The sequence below is a fragment of the Coprinopsis cinerea genome (assembly GCF_000182895.1).
Source record: "Coprinopsis cinerea okayama7#130 chromosome 1 map unlocalized cont3.1, whole genome shotgun sequence".
NCBI lineage: Eukaryota > Fungi > Basidiomycota > Agaricomycetes > Agaricales > Psathyrellaceae > Coprinopsis > Coprinopsis cinerea.
In genome coordinates this window covers 1,090,060-1,111,401 of record NW_003307544.1, presented here as the reverse complement: position 1 = coordinate 1,111,401, position 21,342 = coordinate 1,090,060, and the positions used below count along the sequence as shown (strand labels likewise).

Sequence of the window (21,342 nt, the reverse complement as noted above, 5' to 3'; positions counted from 1 at the left end):
ATTTTTCAATGCACGCCATTCAAGGGGATAATAATCGACAAAATTGGCGTACAGAGCGGCCAACCGAAACTGTCTAGCTATATTTTACGAGAAAGGGCAGGCGATCGAAGCATGCTGGAGCAACAAGGCTCCGATCATCCGAGTCCGTTCACGAAGATGCGGAAACAAAAGTCCAACACCAGAACTAGAGAGAACGAGCAGGACAATGCGATCTACATACCCGAGACCCCGTCAAGATAGGCCTCCTCGAACCTCTCCGCCTCGTCCACATACCCATCCTCCTCATCAATATTCAGCTCGGGTTTCTCCACAGGCTTCGGAGGAGGCTTCTCCTTAACAATGCCCTTTATCGCAAGTTCCAGATGGAGCCTGACCTCCCCGACGGCCTGCGGGACTCGATTGACCAACTCTTCCACTTGTCCCACCAGCCGTTTCAACTCTTCGACATCCCGGCGCTTATGTAGAGAAGATTGAGGTTCAAGCTGTTTGTGTAATTCCCTCGATAACTTGAACATCGAGCTATGGCACCGATCAGTTTTCAATGAAGACCAATAAGGGTGTACGTCATATAACTCACCTCAAGTCATTCATCCTTTTGTTCAAATCGTCCAGATCCTGCTTCTCTTCCTTCAAGAGCCTCTTTTTCGCCTTGGACTTGGCTCCCTGCGCATACGTCTGCACCGCATTGACACAAACCAACAAATGCGGTACGAGTCCCAGATACAGCATCCTGTAATACCCTCCATTCGGCCACTCCATCCCCTCCGCATGCTTCAAACAAACATGGAAGATCGAATCGCAACTCGCCTCAATCGTCGTTTTCTTCTTTTCGAGCTTTCGTTGCAAGAGTCGACGGCGGTAGCCTTTGAGGAACCTCCTGGCCACAGCCAGTTCTTCAGGAGTGACTTCCCGAGCAACAGACTTGGCAGTGTTGGCGACAACGACGTCACGCGAATCGATAATTTTCGTGTCGGCTTCTGGTCTGTCGATTGCTTCTTCCTGTTCTCCTTCAGCCTCTTCCTGTTCAGCCCCGTCCTGGGAAGCATTGCCTCGAGCGGGAGTACCTTGTGTTGATACTTGCTTGAATTTGGGTACGAACGCCGGGGCATCGGCACGCAGGGAAGAGAGAATAGTGGCAGTCGAAGTATGGGATCCCAAAGCACGCCGGATGTCGTCAATCGACTTGAAAGTGACCCGGGTGACGTTCGACGGAGGGGGTTTATTGGCGGGCTTCGATTCGTCGCACAGGACAACGAGATCATCCAGCGCTGACTCTGTAGTTGATTCACGGAGGGCCCTCACAATCCCTCCCCAGGAGCGAGCTGACGCATATCTAAGACGACTCAGTGACTAGTTGGGAGCAATCGCATCACACTCGACTTACTGGCGGTATGTCCAGTGCCAAGACTTCACCGGGTGTAGAGGCCTGAGGCGCCTCAGAATTTCCGTCCTAATTTGGTCGCTAGCGATATTGTAGCCCACTGGAAAACCGTCAGAATATGATTAGAATTCGCCAACGGGAGTGCTCACGTAAAGCCATTGCTCGACAGCTGTAAAGCTTGTTAACTAGTGTGCGACCATGATTTCTGAAATGTGACTTACAACGGGGCGACGTGTAGCTCTCGGATGGCCGGAAGGTCAGAGAGACTCTTGTTCTCGAACAGCAGATAGTTTGCTCCATCGCCTCCGGGGGTAACGAGCACCTTGATCAATTGCTCAATGCAGTCGAGCAACTGGTCGAAAAGTCGCGTGTCGGCCTTCTCTCGCCTGCTGACATGATGCAGAAGGGAGATGAACCAGCTTCGAGGGAGAGTGACGTTGTGTAGCTTGAACTCGACCCGGGCCAGAATCATCGCTCCAGCTAGAAACTCAACCAAGTGGCGGGCAACGTTGATATCGACTGGCAATTTACAGTCAATTATTTGCCTACATCAGAACGACGCGGTGAGTACTCCGAACGAAATGGGTCGCAAAGAAAACAATACTAACTTCAGGCACAAGATCCCAGCCGACAAGAAAGTGGTGTCAGAAGCTTGCAGCGCTTGAATGAGTTCGGGTATCACATAGATGGAGTCGTTTTGAACATTTCGGTAGTAGTGCCGGAACCTCTCAAAAGTGCGCAGGAATGCCCCTTGAGGAAGGTATTTCGAAGCTTCATACTTGTCGACAGTCAAACAAAGAACGGAAGCTTCATATATCCAAGTCAGAGCCAACTGGTCTGGCCCTCGAGGAGGTGGGATTGGGTGACTGTGGATCAAGTCACGGCACCAGTTCTTGACGGTCTCCAATGCCTTTTGCGACTCAGGTATCAAATCCAACCGTAACGTCGCAGCGGTACCAAGGTAGTGTACTGGCGGATGCAAAGTGTCGAATAGCTTTCGAATTAGAAACCTGATGGAGCTGTAAGCCGACGGGTTCCAGAGGTGAGGAAATGCAAAAGAGACTTGCCGTTGCTCCTTCAATCTGTGTCCCACCAACTCGAAAGGAATGCAGAACAGTGTGTGGAATATCAATATTTGCTGGAGGTACATGCGGATCTGGGCGGTGTACCACTCTTGAGTGAGGTCTTTGTAGTCGATGTGCTGTCGATGGCAGTTCTGCAGATGGCATTCTTCGTTCATGATGAAAGGCAGGCATGGACTGAAAGCTTTGGTACGTTGGCAAAGTTCGTTCTCCTCCAAAATACGTTTAACAAGGCGGCTCCAGAGAAGGAACTTGAGAATCTCCACGATCGTCTGACGGGAGATGATTGGCGATTCTTCGTCATGTTGTGGCAGAAATTCTTTGTGAGAAATTGCTTTGAGGCGATGATACACCCAGGTTCCTCGGGGAACATGGAACATGTTTTCCGACGCGGCTGGGGTAAGGGCAAAGAGGCGCTGGATGCCAGGGCTGTCCAGGTTCAAATTTGAAGCAACCTCCCTCATAAGCCTGCAATAAACCATAAAGTCGTCCAAAATCACGGATATCTTCGCATTCGACAGCCCCGAGAAAACGGGGAGAGCCATGAAACAATAGTCGAAGCAAACCAAGGCAGGAACCTTCTCGTTCCTCTTCAGGAACTGGATCCCAAGTTGACGAAGGGCTCCAAGGTTTTTGTCCTTGATGTTTCGGAACATGGCGACCTGGTAAAACATCCTTCAAAGTCAGTCCCACCCCCAATAGCTGTGATTAAGCACACACCTCATCACGCTCGGAAACAGTCAGACTCATGGTGTTCAGTTTGGAGGCCAATTCGAGCATGCGATGGGCTGTTTCGTTCTCCTTGTTGAAGAGGACGGCAAAGGAAACATTTTGCCATAATCCTTGAAGGATACAGGTGTTGGCCCTCTTGGTGGATTCCGGATTTTCCTGGTCTTCCAACAGAGTCTCGATCGCCTCCAGAGTACGGCCCTCTGCCAGGTGGACATCCGCTGCTTCTTGGTATCGACCCAATTCAACCAGAACGGCCGCATGACACTCGTCAAGTAGAACGTTATCCTCGAGGTACTCCAGTTGCTCCTCCACAGATTCGAACAACTTCTGAGCTTTCCTGAGGACACAGATGAGCAGGGTTAATGGTATACATAAGTCGCAGAAGAAGGACGTACTTCAACTCCCTTTGTTTGAAATAGAACAGCCTCGCAACATCAACCACGTTCTCCGCCAGACTCTGGTCCACCTTTCCTTTGTGCCCGACCACAATATTTACCGCCTCGTCGAACTTGTCACACTTGCGATACAAACGAACAGCAGGTGTGTACTCTTCTGCATCCTCGTAAGCTTTGGCAGCTCTTGCAAACAGGTCTAGCATGTCGAACAACTGAGCTGCGCGTTCGAAACAATCAGCGGCATTATGATAGAACACCTTGCGTCGCTTTCCGGTCGAGAAAGCCGCGCACTCCAAAAACGATTCGGCGGCCACCACAAAGGCATTTTGCTTCGAGAGCATGCCTTCTTTGTTGGTAGCGATGGCAGACCGAGCCTCCTCACGGAGGAAGTGGGTGTGTGCAATCTTCACCTCCCGTTCCATTCCGGCTCGCTGGAAGGCATGCATTGATTGCAGGTATCTCCTGTTGGTGAACAAGGTGCGCCCTGTCTTCGCCCATTCCTCCGGGGTGGAAGAGACCGCGAGGCGCGGAACATCGGTACCAGGGGCGCAGTTCTGGATGTAATCTTTCGCTGTCCACAATACCTAGCATAAGAAGTGAGCAGGATTCGTGATATTCGACGTTATTCTTGTACCTTCATTGGTTCAGCTTTGTCAGAACAATCTACAATCCACAGATTTTTCCTGGCCCTCGTGATCGCAACGTACAGGAACTTGAGCTGGACTCCGATGTTAGTATCCCGTTCCCTTGCACCTTTACCGGGGGACGTACCTCGCTGCAGACTCCAGCATGGCGCGTTTCGTCAAAGCGAGGTGCGATTTGTGTCCCATTGGCTGCTTCAACGAGATTCAAAACGACGCGCCATTGGCCAAGGTCGATCTTCGAATCTTCAAAGAACTTGTACAGCAGGACATCGTCGAATTCTAAACCCTTGCTCTCATACAGAGTCCTAAGAGCATGCGTCAACCATTTGTACCCAGTATTTACGGAATATGACCTACAAGATCAGTCCGATGTCACCAACTTGCTCTCGCAACTCTGTTCGAGCAATTTCGTCTCGGACAAGGATACCTGGAAGTAGAGGTTTAAGAGTCCATTCGGGCCAAGCGATCAAGTGGAAGCGCTTACATTGTCGAGCTCCGAACTCGATCCGATCCCCCCTATCCTAGAATCAGAGATGGCCAGTTGCCAGGATTACACACGACTTACGAATCACCAAACAAGAATTGTTCCTATTCAAAGATCAGCAGAAGCCTAGTGAAATTGGCGAAGCGGGCACTCACATATCTGACGGTATTCGTATCCCACCCGCTGAAAAAGACTGGTTTGGCCCCATCGACGATGCCTTGTTCTGGAGCCATCGAATCAATAGCGTATGGCCAGAAATGGGTGATGAGCTCGATGACTGAATGTGCACATTGGACAATCCCTCCATGCGAGCGGTAATTGATTGCGAGTTGGAAGGTTCGTAGTTCACCTTGCGCTCCCTTCCGACTATCGTCGAGCTTGTCCTCTCGACGTTTCTACGGCCAAGGAACGACGGTTAGATCAAAGCCAGAGAAAAGCGGCGGGTCGCGTACCTCCAATCTGTAAAGGAATGCCTTGAGATCATCAAAACGGAATGAACTTCCAATCGCGATGGTTTGAGCTGTATCGCCAGCCCAGAAGAGACCATCTGGGTTACGGCACAGGGATCGCAGAACTGCATTTCCACATATGAAGGAGTGAACATGGGTGGCTCTCATCGAAAAGACGTCGGCTTACGCATTGCATCTATGAGAAGATTGTCTTGCGCCTCGTCGACATACCTATCACTTGGTTAGCTCCAGCTCCCACTGATGTCGAAAGTGCGCGGCTCACAGGTAGTCAATTTTGGTCCCAGGAACACCGCGCAGCTCAAATGCTTTTAGAATTCGATGGGTCCTAGACAAAGGAGTCAGCCCACCTCTTCACTCAAAAAAATCGACACAAACCTGTCAGCGACATCCAAGTCCCCATTCTGACATTTTCGCTTGAGGTAGGCGGAATAAATCGCATAGACCGTCTCCCGCTGTTTTGCAAACACATGCTGAGTACGGTGACTCAAGTTCTCGTACGCAGACCGATCAAGATATCGTGAAGCGCAGCTCAGAGAGGCTTCGGACCCTTCGATGACGCCAATGAGCTCGCTGAATACCAGAGAAGGGTCTGCGACAAAGGTTCAGCACATGTCACTGAATGTGAAGACTGACAGGCTCACCGAGATTCTTGGTAAGGTTCTGAGGAAAGTGTGGCCAATACTGTTCCATGAAGACATCGTAGGTGATGAAGCGGCCATTCCTTCCCACAGGAGACTTGGGAGAAGTGGGATCATCGTCGAGGATATCACCCTCCAGCAATTGCGAGAGCTGCGAACGTCATGAGTTCCTGTTCATTCCTTCGCCGCGAGCACATGGCCTACCTTTTCGTATGTAACAAACAACGGGAAGTGCTCGTCTTCCAACAGACTGAACTTCTGAGGTAAGCCGGCTTTCCAGGTCACATCGTCCTCTTGGTCGTACAGCCCGGCACTGGTTTCTTCTTGCTGTGCTTTCTTCTCTTTGGCGATCTCCTTCAGCTCCTTCCTTGATTTCTTAGCAGCCGCCAATGAGTCCAGAAGCTTCGCAAAATACTCCTCGACTCGGGTTGCGAGCACCCGAGATTGTGTAACAAAGATTTGTCGAGGTTTGGTGACGGAGGCGTCAGTCTGCAACCCATAAGCTCGTTCTATGCCCAGCATTTTGAAGAGCATTGTGGTCGTTTTACTGTTGAGGTGTGGTTATCTAGAGTCCTGCGAGTAAAAATCAGAGTTTTCACGTACCCAGTCCCGCTACGACCAAGAACGTAGCACGAGTAAGGGTGTTCAATGATTTCCTTTTCCTGGGGACTGGTATATCGTAAACATATGGTGCGCCCTCTTGAATTTGAACACGTACGTGACGTTGAAGACGTGGGCCACGTCCAAGTCGGCGAGAATGCCTGGTAGGCGGGAGGTCAGCCTTACATGCTCGCTTGGAAAACAGAAGGACGCACTGTTCAATAGCTCTTGCGACAACATCACGAACTTCTCAAGCCTGCAAAAAGATATCAATGAAGGGCAGCTCATTAGAGGTGCCACCAGCCTACACTAAAAGGGAGTGAATCTATTCGTGACAATTGTGAGATCCCATTCGACCCGCGAGCCGAGGCTGCGACGCACCTCTTCCAGATCTTCCTTCGGCAACTCGGGTATCACTAGTGTGTCCTTCTCCTCCACCTCAACAGGAGGAAAGCTGGCCGGTGCGAAAACATTGTCGCCAGGATTGCGAGGTTTACTCCTAAATTTGCATCGATCCCGATAAACCTTGCCCCTCCTGGCCAACTGATACCCCATAGAATTCCACAGCCGTTTATCAATTTGCGCATGAGTGTAGATGCCAAAGATCTTGATAACCTGTCGCTCGTACTGAAACCCGTTGTCAATACAAGATTGCGGGAGGTAAAGATACTTCTCCTTACGTTGTTGTCATATTCTGGGACGCAATCAATTTGATACTGTCGATCATCCTATGAACAAAGTTCTCATGCAGCACGGAAGCAGAAGCAATACTCACGACAAGCCGGGTATCGCGAGTCATTTTGGCTTCGAAGATGGCAAAGTCGGCATTTGCACCATTCAGTCGCTTCTGATTGTCAGCAGAGAAATGGCCACAGGAGAGTTCCCTAAGGCAAGGTTAGGAACCGGGTATCGTTATGATGTCCACACGTACTTGATCTTCTTGATAATGATCCTGAAGAATTCCGAGTCTCGTCGCCGCCAATCTCGCAGATCACGGTCCGCACGCGTTGAAATGAGGATACGCCATTCACCAAGACCCTCGGCGCTGTCGAAGTACAATGCACTGGGTGGAATGAGCGACAGTCAATACGGGAAAGGGGAGAACTCACGCCTTCATCGGCTGTACAAGGGGATATGCTGCAGGCGTCGAGTCTTCATCGAGCGGCGCGTCTTCGACATGTTGCTGAACGCTCGGATCTGGAGAGGTGTCTGGTGTATCAACTTCAACAACGGAGACGACCGAGGTCTCCTGGATCGCGAGATATACGAAGTCACGGGCCAAAAGATCCATGTAACGCTGGAGGGTTGTCAGCACGGGATCCCTCAATCGATGTAAGGACTCGCCTCGAAGGTAAGCCTCAGGGTCCCCAACAGCGCAACCGTCAATGCATCCACATCACCCTGACATTGGGGAGGATCCAAATCCATCCTCTCGAAATCCTTGAGATTCAATGGCGCGGATTGCGTCGTCGGGGCTCGTTTAGCTTTCTTCTTTCGCTGCTTCTGTTTCTGCTTGACGGTGACGAAGTCACCAAATCCCTCCAAGGCATGATCGTCTTCCAGTTGGTCAAGGTGGTCGAATGTTAAAGACCCCAGAGACCGAAGGATTCGGAGACAGCTTTCTATGTCACTGTACCATTGACTGATAATTTGCGATTGCTCTCTGCTGAATCCGATGGGAAGAAAGTTGAGGCAGAGGGCCACTCTTTCGAGTACGGATTGATGCACAGATTCGAGGAATAGCGGTCGTGCCGCTGGAAATGATTTTGAAAGCCAACCGCGTAATTGAGAGCTCCAGCCGCCATCTGCGAAAGGGTGTCAGTCGAAGAATATGTGTCTCTAAAACTACGTACACGACAGAACCAGCTCAAGCAACTTCGGAAAGGGTTGTGTGGATGCCAAAAGTCCTTTCAGGACTGTATCAACGCCTAAATCGTTTAACGAATCAGGATCTAATCCGTTCAACCCTTTCTGAATGTCTTCAACGGTATGCGCTTCGTTTGGAAATTCGAGGCCAAAGGTAGTGTGCTCGGGCGACAAGTCTAGAGTGGGGCGGGGTGCCATACTCGAAACTGGTGGTCAAGCAAACGTTGAGGGGAAGAAAGGCACGAGTCCGGGGTATTATATACGTAGAGGTCAGGTGGTTGGAATAAGATTTGATAGAAGAAGGTTTGCGGGCAGCGTGGTCAAAGGTGGTTAAATTTGTGGGTGAAAGACGCTGCGGATCGATCGTGGGTGAAAGAGACTGCGGATCGAGGACAAGCGCAACTGATAAGGTAATTGGTCTACCGCGAGCACTCGTAAAACAACTGCGCGTCGTCGTCGTCACTGTTGGGTGGCAAAATGCACGGAATGACCTGCTGTCACAGTTGAAGTAGCCGGATAGGGACGATCCTGCCGATTTCAGACGCTGTTCGGTTGACATTGTATCGAAGGATTGGGCATCGTGGGGCTGCTTTCGATCGTCTTTCAGACATTACACGTCCACAGGGGTTAAGGAGCGTCCATGTTGCAGTGAAGAATTAAATCCAATTGCACAGAACTGTATTGACAGCACCTTGAGTCACGGTGAGACTAGCGCCGTACCCGTTCGTTATTAGTTTAGTCACATCCAGTCGCCTTTTAAACCCCTTGCTCGGTGTCGTATACATCGTTGAACGCGTCGTGCGCACTGCGGCCATCGTTGGGGAGAGAGTCAAGCGAAGGGCACGGACCCAGGATATTTGCCCGATCTGCCCACGTGACTGTTCCAGGCACGCGAATGCCGTTTCGGCTTGATCTCGGTCTCAATACGCGCTGATGATGATGGGGCGACGGAATTTTGGTCGTTGACGTCGACGACGACGATGCCGAAGGCCTAAAGCACAGCGACCAGGGCCGTTATCTTCATGCTACAAACCGCCAAGCGTGCGGCGACGGCTCCTCGACACTCTCCAGCATCCAGACGCGGAGTCCAGACGCTACGGCCCAAACCCAATCACCCCATCGTCACGCCCAGCGCTAAAGTTGACATCGTTCGTGATGCAAAGAAGATAGAGCTAGAGCGGGCAAGGGCCCTTAGACACGGTACGCACAACCTTTCCTGACATTAATGAACACGACTAATTGGAATCTCAGTCAAGAGAAACGAAGTTGGGGTCCAACTGTTGTCGCGGTCGCTTCACGAGCAGATATTTCGAAACGTTTCGTTTCCCCAACCTCCGCGTTCGTATATACAGATTGCCAAAGAACACCTGGCACAGCACGAACTAGACCCAGTGCAGGGCTCCGTACTCCCCGACATTGGCTTCCAGCTTCCACCGTTGCAAGGGTCAAACCTTCTGGAACACTTCCACCGTATTGGTCTTCATGCTGCAGAACCATGGTTGTCGCTGTCCAAAGAACACGCCTCAACAGTGCTCCCTCCGAAGCCGGAGTACTGGGAACTTCAGAGTGGATGGACCAAATACCATTTTCTCCCCGACGGATCCAGTTACCACGAACATGTCGACTTTCCAATGCACGACGGCAAGCCCGAGTCAATGCTCACATTTGACGTTGAAACCATGCCTAAGCACCACCCATACGCGGTCATGGCATGTGCAGCATCGGAGAATGCCTGGTACGCCTGGATATCTCCATGGCTTCTTGGAGAGACGGACGACCCCCAGCACCTAATTCCAATGGGAGATCCTCATGCGAATAAAGTCGTTATCGGCCACAACATTTCCTACGACCGTGCAAGGATAGGCGAAGAATACCGCCTCGAAGGGACCCAAACCCGTTTTATCGACACTATGTCCCTTCATGCAGCTGTATACGGCATCTCGTCTCACCAGCGCCCAGCCTGGATGAAACATCGCAAAGCCAGAGAGACGGAACTTCGGCAATTAGAAGAGGCCATTGAAGTCTTTCGAGGGCTCATCAAAACAGCCGAGGAGAAGATGGAACTGGAAACTGATCCTCAACAAAAAGAGGAATACCGCCAGACGCATCTGAAGCTCTCCAAAGGACTTCTCGAACTGCAGACCGCCAACGCGGAATGTGCAGACGAAGTGGAAGGCGACGCATCTCCAGACCCTGTCGAAAAGCGCTGGGAGGACATCACGGCAGTGAACTCTCTCGCAGAGGTTGCCAAGCTTCATTGCGGGATCGAGGTCAACAAGGACGCTCGCGATGACCTGTTTGAGGGGAACATTGAAGAAGTCCGTAACAACCTCCACGACTACCTGGACTATTGCTGCAATGACGTTCACGTCACACATGAAGTCTACAAGAAGATCCTACCGTCATTCCTCCAATCATGCCCACATCCAGTCTCTTTCGCGGGCATCCTCACGATGGGCTCGAGTTTCCTTCCTGTGAATCAGGAATGGGAAGCCTATATCGAACGCGCCGAGAAGACCTACCGCGATATGCAGGCCAAAGTGGAAAAGAAGCTGGTTTCTTTGGCAGAAGACGCGCTGAAGCTCATGGATAACGAGGCATGGAAATCCGATCCATGGCTTTCCCAACTCGATTGGACACCCAAGGTAGCTTCCAAGTCTCGAGGGGTTTATGCTCCGGAGGACCCTCCTCTGGAGGAGGCGGTCAGTGTACACAATTTGTCATGTCTCTTCTTCTCTCATATCGTTTATAGACACCAGAGGTAGACCCTTCAATCCCACCGACATGGTTCGACAAACTGTCTCGAGACCCTTTATCGACAGAATGCAGGGAACGCATCATCCCCCACCTTCTTCGCTTGACTCTGGACGACAAACCCCTTCAGTATACTGTCAAAGAAGGCTGGCACTTCCTCGAAGACAATACCATCCAGCCTCTCCCAACAGCTACCAGTAAGAGAACCGGCCAAATCCTCAACGCCCGCCACGCCCGTACCCTTCTTCAAAGCGGCCAGCTCCATTCCCCACACACCGACCTCGCCCTCCTACTCTCATCCGGAAGCAAAGGCGACGACGTCAAATCACAAGTCCTCCAGCTCGCCGAAGCAATGCTAGCAGAAGGGCGCGGAGGGGACGTCTCGACCAACCCCTGGCTTTCTCAACTCGACTGGTCTCCCGCGGGCCAGAAGAAAAAGAAGAAAGAGAAACCACCGAAGCCTCCTCCAGTGCTCTGGCCCAAGTGGTACTGGGAAGCCACCAAACCAAGGAAAGGTGTTCCACCGGGAACGCTCGACATCACCACCCGCGGGCGCATTGCGCCCCTGCTACTTCGTCTCTCATGGAAAGACTGGCCCCTCACCCACTCTCGCGAGCACGGGTGGATATACCGCGTCCCTCCCAACACCGACGCCATGATCCGATCCAAGCCCCTCGACTTTTACGATAATGCAGATGCTCACCTCAACGAGCTCAAGCTTCACCACGGGTATCAGTTCTACAAGCTACCACATAAGGACGGGGAGAAAGCCAATGTCGGCAGTCCACTCGGGAAGACCTTTATCAAGTATGCCCAGGACGGAACATTGAAGAGCCCAGGGGACGAAGCAAAGGAAGCATTCGACCTCAACGCCATCTGCAGCTACTGGATCAGTGCCAGAGATCGTATCATGAACCAAATGGTCGTTTGGGAGAAACAACGTGGTGAGCTTGGGTTCCCCAAGCCAGCAGAGTCACCAGACAGCAGCAAAGAGAAGTGGGGCATCATCGTTCCCCAAGTCGTCACAATGGGGACTGTCACCCGCCGCGCCATAGAGAAGACCTGGCTAACTGCAAGTAACGCCAAAAAGAACCGCGTGGGCTCGGAGCTGAAAGCCATGGTGCGCGCTCCAGAGGGGTATGCCATCGTCGGCGCCGACGTCGACAGCGAAGAGCTCTGGATCTCTAGCTGCATGGGTGACGCTCAGTTTGGACTACATGGCGCAACCGCCATCGGCTGGATGACTCTCGAAGGCACGAAGGCTGCTGGCACTGACCTCCACTCCAAGACTGCCAAAATCCTCGGTATTTCACGAGATCAAGCCAAAGTGTTCAACTACTCCCGTATCTACGGTGCGGGCATGCGCCACGCCATCCTCCTCCTTCTCCAAGGCAGCTCTGCCATGCTCCCAGAAGCAGCCCAGAAACTCGCCGAGAACCTCTACGCATCAACCAAGGGTAAAAATACCCACCGCACCGACATCTTCGAGCGCAAATTCTGGTTTGGCGGCAGCGAGAGTTATTTATTCAACAAACTCGAAGAAATCGCTTTGTCGGATAAGCCACAAACGCCCGCTCTAGGTTGCGGGGTAACCTACGCCCTCTCCAAGGAATACCTCCCAACAGGATTCGGCTCCGACTACCTTCCCTCACGTATCAACTGGGTAGTCCAATCCTCCGGAGTCGACTACCTCCACCTCCTCATCGTCTCCATGCAATACCTCATCCAGCGCTACAACATCAACGCGCGCTACCTCATCTCCGTACACGACGAACTCCGTTACCTCGTCACCGACCAAGACAAGTACCGCCTCGCACTCGCACTCCAAATCGCTAACCTTTGGACGCGGTGCATGTTTGCGTACAAACTCGGGATGGATGACTTGCCTCAGGGCGTTGCATTTTTCTCGGCGGTGGATGTGGACAAGGTGTTGAGGAAGGAGGTTTTCATGCCTTGCACGACGCCGTCTCAGCCAGATCCTATTCCCTCTGGAGAGAGCTTGGATATTGCGGGGGTGTTGGAGAAGACCAATGGGGGCTCCTTATTCGCCGATGGGCGTCCGATGCCCGAAACTGACTCCACCCCTCTCGTTGGGAACCTCGAGGGATTCCAGACACCCGACTGTCTCGTCCATCGAGCTCCCAATGCTGCATGGCTTAGAGCCCAAGCCACAACCGACTTTGCTGAAATCAAAGCACTCGCTCAGCAAGTATACGGGAAGCATTTTGATGGCGATTTGGCCAGCAGTGGTAAGAAACAGCGCAGAGCTGCTCCCAGACGTCCCAACGGGAAGAAGATTGTTGGTATCGGCTCGGGTGAAGGCTATGATTGGTCTGCCATCGTCGACAATCTACTCAGCCACGAAGGTGTCAACAGCCTTATGGATTCCCGTTGACCGGTAAATTATTCCCTACTTTTCCCATCCCTTCTTCGTATTTCTCCCATTCTATCTTTTCGTTGTCCAGCACCCTCATTCTTGCTTATCTTGCTATCGCGGAACCCGTATTCCAAATATCTACTGTAGAGCATGCCATCCTATAAAATACTGTACAAACCATGTAATGATTAAAAGGGTCGACCATTGGCCATTTGTAGTAAGTAGCAATAACACCACCAGCAACACAGCCTATCAAGTCTAGGTAATTAGTCTTGAGGGGGTTGGTAAGGTTTAACCAGCATCTCGCTGAACTCTTTAAGCTTCTCAGGACCTCTGACTTCCTCGGTGAGCAAGGGGAGCTTGACGATATGGAAGAATTCGTCGTAGAGTTCGTGAGCCTCGGCAAGGTATTTCTGTTGCATCTTGTGTCGGACGCTACAGTGTTCACAATTCGAAGCTGCGAGCAGGTCAGAAATGCCACAACTCCGATACAACGAGGTGTACTCACATTTCTTGGGGAACAACAACTGATTAACGACAATATTATGCGTATCAATCTCATACGCCGTCAACTCCTGCACCAACCTCTCCGTCTCGTACAAACTCAAGAACTCGGAGATACACACGCAAACGAACGTCGTCTTCTCGGGGTCCTTGAACTGGGTGTTGACCTCAGTAATGACAGCCCTCATCGACTCGAGCTTTGCAAACATATCCTCCTGCGAGCCCGCCTCGCCGCCCATCATGCTGGACATTTGGCTGATCATGGGGCCGAACCTCGAGCCTAGGGTGCTGAGCTTGCCCAAAGCCTTCTCGAGGACAGTAGGGAAGGAAAGGAAGCGCAGGGTGTGTCCAGTAGGCGCGGTATCGAAGACGATGACCGAGTACTGCATCGACTTGACATGCTTCATGATTTCCGCAAAGCTCATCGCTTCGTCCACACCTGGGATGGCAAAGGCGAGGTCCTGCATCATAGAGCCCATCATTCCATTCGAATCGGCTGTAAGAGAACACAATCAGGTCGTGTCCAATATTCAAAGCTGTCGTGGGCGCACATTGCTCGACCATCTCTTGGATGGCACTCGTCGGGTCAATCTCCATCGCAAACAGATTATCGAATCCATTGACTTTGGTAGCATCTTTGGAGAACTTTTGGCCAAAGGCATCGGACAAGTTGTGCGCCGGATCCGTGGACTGTGAACCAGTTCATTGCATGTCCACCACACAGAGGAACCGAAAACTCACAATCAAGAGAACAGATTCTCGAACTTTGGCAAGTTGGATGGCCAGAGAACACGACGTCGTCGTCTTTCCTGCAATGACACGTCGTTTAGGCCTCGTTGCACTGGGTCAAGGCACCTGGGGTAACGAACCTACACCACCCTTACCACCTAAATCCAGTTATCAGCAAACCCCGTTTCCCCTTGCAAATCCAAAACAGACACATACCACAAAAGATCCATTTCAAGGACTTTTGGTCCAAGATATTCTGCAAAGTCGGGGGTAAGAGTTCTTCAGACATCGTCGTCGTTGCCAGAGTTGAGTTTGCGACACGCTACGACTGCACTCTGACACGCGTCCCAATCAAACCCTGGAATCATTGGGAATCTCCGAGAACGATCTTGTCCCGCTACCACCATGTCCGACAAACCAATTATATCTTTCCAAGGTATTCATTCGTTATTCAAATCACAGGCTAGAATTGAGGTTTGTTTTAAGCACTCAAGGTCGCCAATGAACACAGAAACGCATATGGACTGCGATACAATGACCACCAGCGATATCGGTAGGATTCTCGCAATCAACGGTGATAAACCAACATAATTGAAACCATGTTCAGGAAACACTGTGCTAATCGCACCCACCGTCTGCGGTCATCGCTTAAAATGACCCACGGCAAGGGAAAAGACTTTAAAAAGTTGCCCCCACTGACCAACGAAATCATCAAGGACGGACAGTGAGTCGTACCCCGGTTCTGGTCCACAATAATCCCTAAGCGCCCACCAGTCTCCAACTACTCCTCTTCGAAGCCGAACGAGCCTGGTCTTACTCTCAAGATCTCCTCGCCCAGTCCCTCGAACCAACAAACGCCGACAGAGCGAGCAGCCTCCGCCACAGCGCAACCGGCCGCTTCAGGCGCGCCGTAAACTGGTCAACCCAGCTCCTCTCCCACTGCCAATCGCTCTACGCCGCCGACAGACTCTCCGCCGAAAACCTCGTCCAGGCGACGATCTACACCGTCATCCTCAACGGGCGCTTCCTGCGCTACCGAGATGACTTTGAGGACGCCCTTATCCAACTCTGCGTCGCAAGGCACTTGTTGGACGAGTTGGCGAGTACAGCCGTGACGAGTCGCGACCAAGCTCTCGCAGTTCTATTCGCAGATGAGATTAGCCCGGAAATCCGTCACTGTGCGCACGAGCTGGGGCGAGCAAAAGCCTACGATATCGACGGTATCGTAGCAGAACTTGCTCCCAAGCACCTCAACTCGATCGTCGAGAACAGCGACACGCTCATCGCAGCTCTCAAATCCCAAGGGCAGGCTTCTTCCGCATCCGAGTCGCGCACCAAACTTAAGGAACTCATCTGGGAAGACGAACCCGTGCCCATCCGTAACCCCGAGTTGGTCGACGTCCTACTCAAGGTCCAAGATGCCAAACAACGCCTCTCAGAAGCTCAAGCGTCCGCACACCACGCAAAGTCGAAAAAGGGCGTTGCGGCGTACGATGCCATCCTCCTCGCACTGAGCGACGCGGAGGAGCTCTCGCGCAAACTCTCCGAAGCACAGCAGATATCCACAGGTTCATCAGGTGCTGCAAGCGTCGGGCGAGACATCCACTTCGTCTACGCTTACATCGTGTACCAACTCTTGCGTTACCGAATCCAACGAGACCTACTCCTCATCTCCGCTCTCCTCTCTTCCCATCCTACTCCCCCGAGCTCGGCCTCCACTTCCAAAGCCTCGTCCAAACCCCAAAGTGTAGACAGCCGCCTCTACCCAGCCGTCGTCAAACTCCTCGACACAGTCCTCCAAAGCCTGGACCAAATGCGCACTCTAAGCGTCGTAGACGACAACCCCGACCTCGCAACCGCCGTCGACGCCCGCATCTCATTCACAAAAGCAAAACGATGCATCTACCTCGCGCGGTGCTACACGCCCATCAAGAAGTACGCCGAAGCATTGGCTCTCCTCCAACACGGTTCCCTCCACCTCCGCGAAACCAACTCGTCTTTATCCCTCCTGGATGGGACCGCAGATGCGTTATCGACATTCTTCCCCATCTCATCCGAATCGGTTAAAGAACTCGAAGATACCCTAGCGGGTGATAACACGCGCTACAAACGGGAATGGTTCACGTATAACGGCGGATCGATCACTGCAGACCCCAAAGACTACAAGAAACCCCTCTTCTTCGATATCGCACTCAACTATGTCGAGTTGCCGATGGACAGGTTACTCGAGAGGGCTGGGAAAGCGCCTCCCCCTGCTCCTGCTCAGCCAACCATCGCAGCTCCTGTCGCTGTCCCTGCTGGTAAACAACCACCCAAAGAAGCCGCTCCAGTCGCAGAGAAGAAGACGCCAGCGCAAAAGGCCAAAGTGGAGGAAACGCGGCCTGCTACTCCTCAACCCCAAACGCAGACCCGCGGTGGCCTCAGCTCGCTGCTCGGAGGTTGGTGGGGTCGCAGTTAAATCTAGAGGGTCTCATCTAGTCTCGCACTTCTTGATTTCTCTGTACAACCTAAACTGAATAAATCGTCTTGCTTATCAAACTAAAATACTTGGGTAATCAAGTTCACAGAGATCGTGAAATGGGTTTAAAGTTGAACAAGATGTGTATGTGTACGTACTCTCTCCCCCTCCACGCCTAATACACAATCCAAGGTACCTCGTACATCACAAAGTCGAAGAATTCCTGATCAAGCACCGACTGATACTCGCCGACAAAGTCTTCGGTAGGCGCGTTGGACTTCTTGGGGGCGCGTTTGTGAGCGGGGTTGGAGCGAGGGCCGAGGTAGGCGAATTGGGCTTGGAGCACATTGAACACTTTCTTCGCTGTCTTTGGGTCAGGCTGCAGAAATGAGATTCATTGTCAGTCGGGCGGGTGGGTGGAGGGGACTGGAGATGTGCACCCACCTTGATAGCAACGCCGATGTAATGTGAGGGAAGGCCGTATCGCAGTACGCTCTCCACGAAGAGACGGATAACTTTGATGTGCACCAAGAGTTGATACGATTCGGAAAAGTTGATCCTTGCAGATTGCAAGAGGTCGGTCTGTACGCGGTGGAATCAGCACTGCACCAATGCCTCGATAAGATGACATACCCAGAGCTCCCGCTCAGTAGCATTAGTGGTTTCCAATTCCTGCCTTTCCCTCTCCATGTCTTCCTCCGAGAATACAAAGTCTCGGACGATGAACCTGTTGATCCATAAGTGAGCTGATAGGAGAGGAGGTAAAGGATCCCTACTTTCGTTCCCGACATTTCTGGACAAAGTCGTCGTGTATTCGTTTGAAGATGACGACACTGTACAGTGCGAATTCATCGTCTGCGAGCAGCTCCCTGACTCAAAGAGTGAGCAATGCATCCCAGTGGACTCCTAGACATACGCACTTTGCAGAACGGGGCACGACCATGGCAGTCAGGCGCTCGTATGAATTGAGCCATTCCTTGATCAAGTTCCTGTCTATGATATCAGCACGGCGCAATTACAACGATGCATCGTGCGCACTTCGGAACAGCAACAAGAACCGTCTCCAGGTACTCCGAGTCTTGCACAAAGTCGTCGACAGTGACGAGGTCGACCAATGACCGCACCGATAGATTACCACTGAATGTTGATGAGCACCAAGGCCACAGACATCACACTACAAAACATACGTCTTCTTGCGCTGCATCTGGGTCAAAGACCCCTTGACCTGGTTATAATTCGTGACCTTATTCTTGAGTGCATTATCGATCGACGTCATTTCCTATAAATCCAATGATTAGTCCCAATTCCATCCGTCCAAGAGCGGGAACTGACCTCAGTCAATCCATCGACCAGCTCCCTGAGACTCCTCTGAACAGGATAGCGACTCTCATTCCACCTCCACTCACTCATAATATAGCTGTCCACGGGTCTCTCGTCCACCAACACATTCTGCGCGAGTTTAGCCGGGTCGTTGTTCAATAGGTTCCGCAGCGTATCGACCGCCTTCGCCACCGTCGCCGTAAACGTTCCATCGAGCTTTGTCAAGTCCTCCGATAATCCAATAAGCGAGTCCAGCGTCCCTGTCTGCCCTTGCACCATAAGCCTACGAAGCGGGAGAATCGGGGGCTGCAGGCGACCCACCTTGAAGGACGGAATAGGCAATTGTGCGAGATCGCGCAGTGGGAGTTTAGCCTGTGAGGCTAGTTTGGGCGCCAACTCTTGAAACAAACCTTCCGAGTCGCCATCCTGTGGAACAGCAATGAGCCAGGTACTCTGATCTGAAGGCATTTCCAGCGAAACAGTCTCTCTCCCAACCCACCCATCACCCGCTCACTTGCTCAATTCGGCTGTTTGGCCTTGCTTGATCCACACGCTCAACTGATCGGACCTTTTGGCCGCGAAAGGGGTCCGACCAACCTCAGCGGTTTGTTCTCGTCGTCGTGCACAATGAGCTTCATCTCCCGTCGTGTCTGTCGCGCTGCTATCATGTCGTCTTCACAGTTTGGAACGAGAGCGTACAGCTCTCAAAGGATCCCTCTCGTCTTGAGCCCACAGGACGTGAACAACCTCAGGCATTCCCAGCAGGAGCAATCCGATATTGCGCTACTCGATGCTACTTGGTTTATGCCCAACTCACCTAGGAACCCACAGAAAGAGTTTCTGGAACGACGTATTCCAGGTGCTCAGCGCTTGGACTTGGACGCAGTCGCGAGTGAACACGAACTCGGACTCAAACACATGATGCCCAGCAAGGCCATCTTCGCAAAGGCGTGTGGTGAGTACATCTGGTTTTCAGCTCTACTAGGCTCTAAGTTCCATTAAATAGGTGAACTCGGAATCTCTCCCGATTCCCATGTGGTAATGTGCGCATCCGAGTCAATACGCAATGACCCGGAGCACTAAACGGGATCCAACAGCTACGACAGCCATGGCGTCTTCTCCTCCCCGCGTGCACTCTTCATGTTCCGCGCCTTTGGCCACGAAAAGTCAAGTATCATCAACGGAGGTCTTCCCCGATGGATCGACGAGGGTCTCCCAATTGACACTGAAGCACCTTTGACACCTTCACCCGTCCAATATGAACCTCCCCCTCGATTCCGTCCAGAGACTGTCCGATGTATGTCCTCCTTCCCGACTGTTGCACTCTTAACAACTAAGCCTCTTTCAGCTTACATGGATGTCGTCCTCAACTCGCAATTCGACCCCAAATCCAACGCACTCTCCGAGCTCGTCTTAGACGCACGCTCCAAAGGACGGTACGCCTCCCTCCCTTTCCTTCATCTCCCCAACCTAACCACTTCCACCCCAGCTACCTCGGCACCGACCCCGAACCCCGCCCAGGCCTCTCCTCAGGACACATCCCGCACTCCATCTCCCTCCCCTTCAACCTCTTCCTCAAGCAGAACAAGGCCCAATCCGGTAACCTATCCTCCGACTACACCACCCTCCTGCGCCCCTCCGAAATCCGCCAGGTCCTCGAAGACACCCTCGGAGAGCAGGAGGTCGAGGACATCATCGCCGGTGACCGGTCCGTCGTAGCGAGCTGCGGGAGTGGTATGACAGCCGGCGTGTTGTGGCTTGGACTGCAGCTCTTGGGTGCTCGGAAAGTAGCGATCTATGATGAGGTAGGCGTTAACTTTCTTGTCAATGAACTGGTACTCACCTTGTCTTTTTTACAGTCCTGGACGGGATATGCGATGCGACCCGAGAGCAAGATCGTCAAATCGGACGGCGCTTAAAACTCAACAAGGCTCTGTTACCCGGTCCGACGATACCAGTGCTGCTCCTTGTCCTCTTCACCTAACAGATCTATCGGGCGAATGTATCTATCCTCGTTTCTCAATCCGGGAAGAATTGTACCAACATACTATCCACTGTGCTCATCTACTCCGTATTAACCAACCCCTTGACTTAGGATCCTCTCCCTCTTCCATACCTGCGGTCACACAGGCGACAAGACCGAACCTAATTCAGATTCTCTCCTCGGAACCGTTCTAGCTCCATTCTTGCTCTTAGACATCTAATCTAAATTTACAGAGCGAGAGACCAATTCTCCCCCGGGTCACTCTGTATCCGCTTATGAGTGCTCCCTACACAATCCAATCCACGTCTTACACCTCCGGAACTCATGCCGAGGGACGGAAACACCGTCGCGGCTAGGCGTGTCAGGATGACGAAGTAATCTCAGTCTGGGGATGGTGGATCCGTATCCTGGCTTACCTTCGGGCTTCACCTGGGCCTCAGACCACCGTCTCATGATCCAAGAGAGTGAGAGAAGAAAGCGAATGGATAACCAAAACTACATACGTCTAAAGAGTATAACTACAACCTGACAAACCCCACAAGCGATCCTGAGTCGAAACCTTCACGCGAAAAACCAAAGGAGGCGGGTATACAGCCTGCAGGATAACAAACACAAACGGGAGGATGCGATACAGAATACAAACACCACAGCTAATACAAATACATTTTCCCGCCTATTTACGGGTTGTCTTCCCTTTCATTAGTACATTAAAACATAAGTTAGATCGTAAAAGTGTCCGTTTGAGTCACGGTGTGCTTTTGAGTACAAGTTGAATGCAAGGTGTGTGGGGGTTGGTTGGTTGGTTTGGATGTGGATGAGGTGTGGAAGGAAAAAATGGACGAGATGGAAGAGACGGAGTGGGGATGTGCGGAGTCGAGGTGTAGGGACAAAGGGAGGCAGTCATGTGTGGAGGATCCCAATACA

General features: G+C 52.0%; 6 protein-coding genes across 6 annotated transcripts; 3 read left to right on the top strand and 3 right to left on the bottom strand.

Annotated features, from left to right (window-relative positions):
* Positions 1-212: 212 nt before the first annotated feature.
* On the bottom strand, positions 213-8,490 carry CC1G_08657 (hypothetical protein; the record flags this gene model as incomplete). Its single annotated transcript, XM_001828459.2, has 31 exons — positions 213-519; positions 578-1,333; positions 1,385-1,481; positions 1,531-1,550; positions 1,603-1,926; positions 1,990-3,125; positions 3,184-3,532; positions 3,591-4,174; positions 4,225-4,308; positions 4,362-4,539; positions 4,592-4,661; positions 4,719-4,750; positions 4,800-4,822; positions 4,874-5,113; positions 5,171-5,292; positions 5,355-5,398; positions 5,451-5,513; positions 5,564-5,777; positions 5,830-5,977; positions 6,031-6,373; positions 6,430-6,495; positions 6,545-6,587; positions 6,642-6,682; positions 6,735-6,751; positions 6,808-7,053; positions 7,107-7,142; positions 7,202-7,310; positions 7,358-7,489; positions 7,536-7,723; positions 7,807-8,231; positions 8,280-8,490. The coding sequence occupies 31 exons, from the start codon at positions 8,488-8,490 to the stop codon at positions 213-215; spliced, it is 6,648 nt and encodes a 2,215-aa protein (XP_001828511.2).
* An 824-nt stretch (positions 8,491-9,314) lies between these two features.
* Positions 9,315-13,441, top strand: CC1G_08656 (gamma DNA-directed DNA polymerase; the record flags this gene model as incomplete). The annotated part of the gene is made up of 3 exons (XM_001828458.2): positions 9,315-9,492; positions 9,544-10,994; positions 11,045-13,441. The coding sequence occupies 3 exons, from the start codon at positions 9,315-9,317 to the stop codon at positions 13,439-13,441; spliced, it is 4,026 nt and encodes a 1,341-aa protein (XP_001828510.2).
* Positions 13,442-13,689: 248 nt separating this feature from the next.
* On the bottom strand, positions 13,690-14,995 carry CC1G_08655 (arsenical pump-driving ATPase; the record flags this gene model as incomplete). The annotated part of the gene is made up of 6 exons (XM_001828457.2): positions 14,873-14,995; positions 14,797-14,814; positions 14,669-14,736; positions 14,479-14,617; positions 13,932-14,423; positions 13,690-13,880 (listed from the first exon to the last, which is right to left on the bottom strand). The coding sequence occupies exons 1-6, from the start codon at positions 14,943-14,945 to the stop codon at positions 13,690-13,692; spliced, it is 981 nt and encodes a 326-aa protein (XP_001828509.1). The 5' UTR covers positions 14,946-14,995.
* A 260-nt stretch (positions 14,996-15,255) lies between these two features.
* On the top strand, positions 15,256-17,114 carry CC1G_08654 (hypothetical protein; the record flags this gene model as incomplete). The annotated part of the gene is made up of 2 exons (XM_001828456.1): positions 15,256-15,380; positions 15,431-17,114. The coding sequence occupies 2 exons, from the start codon at positions 15,256-15,258 to the stop codon at positions 17,112-17,114; spliced, it is 1,809 nt and encodes a 602-aa protein (XP_001828508.1).
* A 75-nt stretch (positions 17,115-17,189) lies between these two features.
* Positions 17,190-18,902, bottom strand: CC1G_08653 (V-ATPase subunit C family protein; the record flags this gene model as incomplete). The annotated part of the gene is made up of 8 exons (XM_001828455.2): positions 17,190-17,493; positions 17,559-17,696; positions 17,748-17,841; positions 17,891-17,983; positions 18,035-18,103; positions 18,153-18,251; positions 18,302-18,393; positions 18,447-18,902. The coding sequence occupies 8 exons, from the start codon at positions 18,900-18,902 to the stop codon at positions 17,290-17,292; spliced, it is 1,245 nt and encodes a 414-aa protein (XP_001828507.2). The 3' UTR covers positions 17,190-17,289.
* Positions 18,903-19,100: 198 nt separating this feature from the next.
* CC1G_08652 (thiosulfate sulfurtransferase) lies at positions 19,101-20,353 on the top strand (the record flags this gene model as incomplete). The annotated part of the gene is made up of 6 exons (XM_001828454.2): positions 19,101-19,389; positions 19,441-19,477; positions 19,532-19,731; positions 19,783-19,870; positions 19,924-20,239; positions 20,294-20,353. The coding sequence occupies 6 exons, from the start codon at positions 19,101-19,103 to the stop codon at positions 20,351-20,353; spliced, it is 990 nt and encodes a 329-aa protein (XP_001828506.2).
* Between the last annotated feature and the right edge of the window lie 989 nt (positions 20,354-21,342).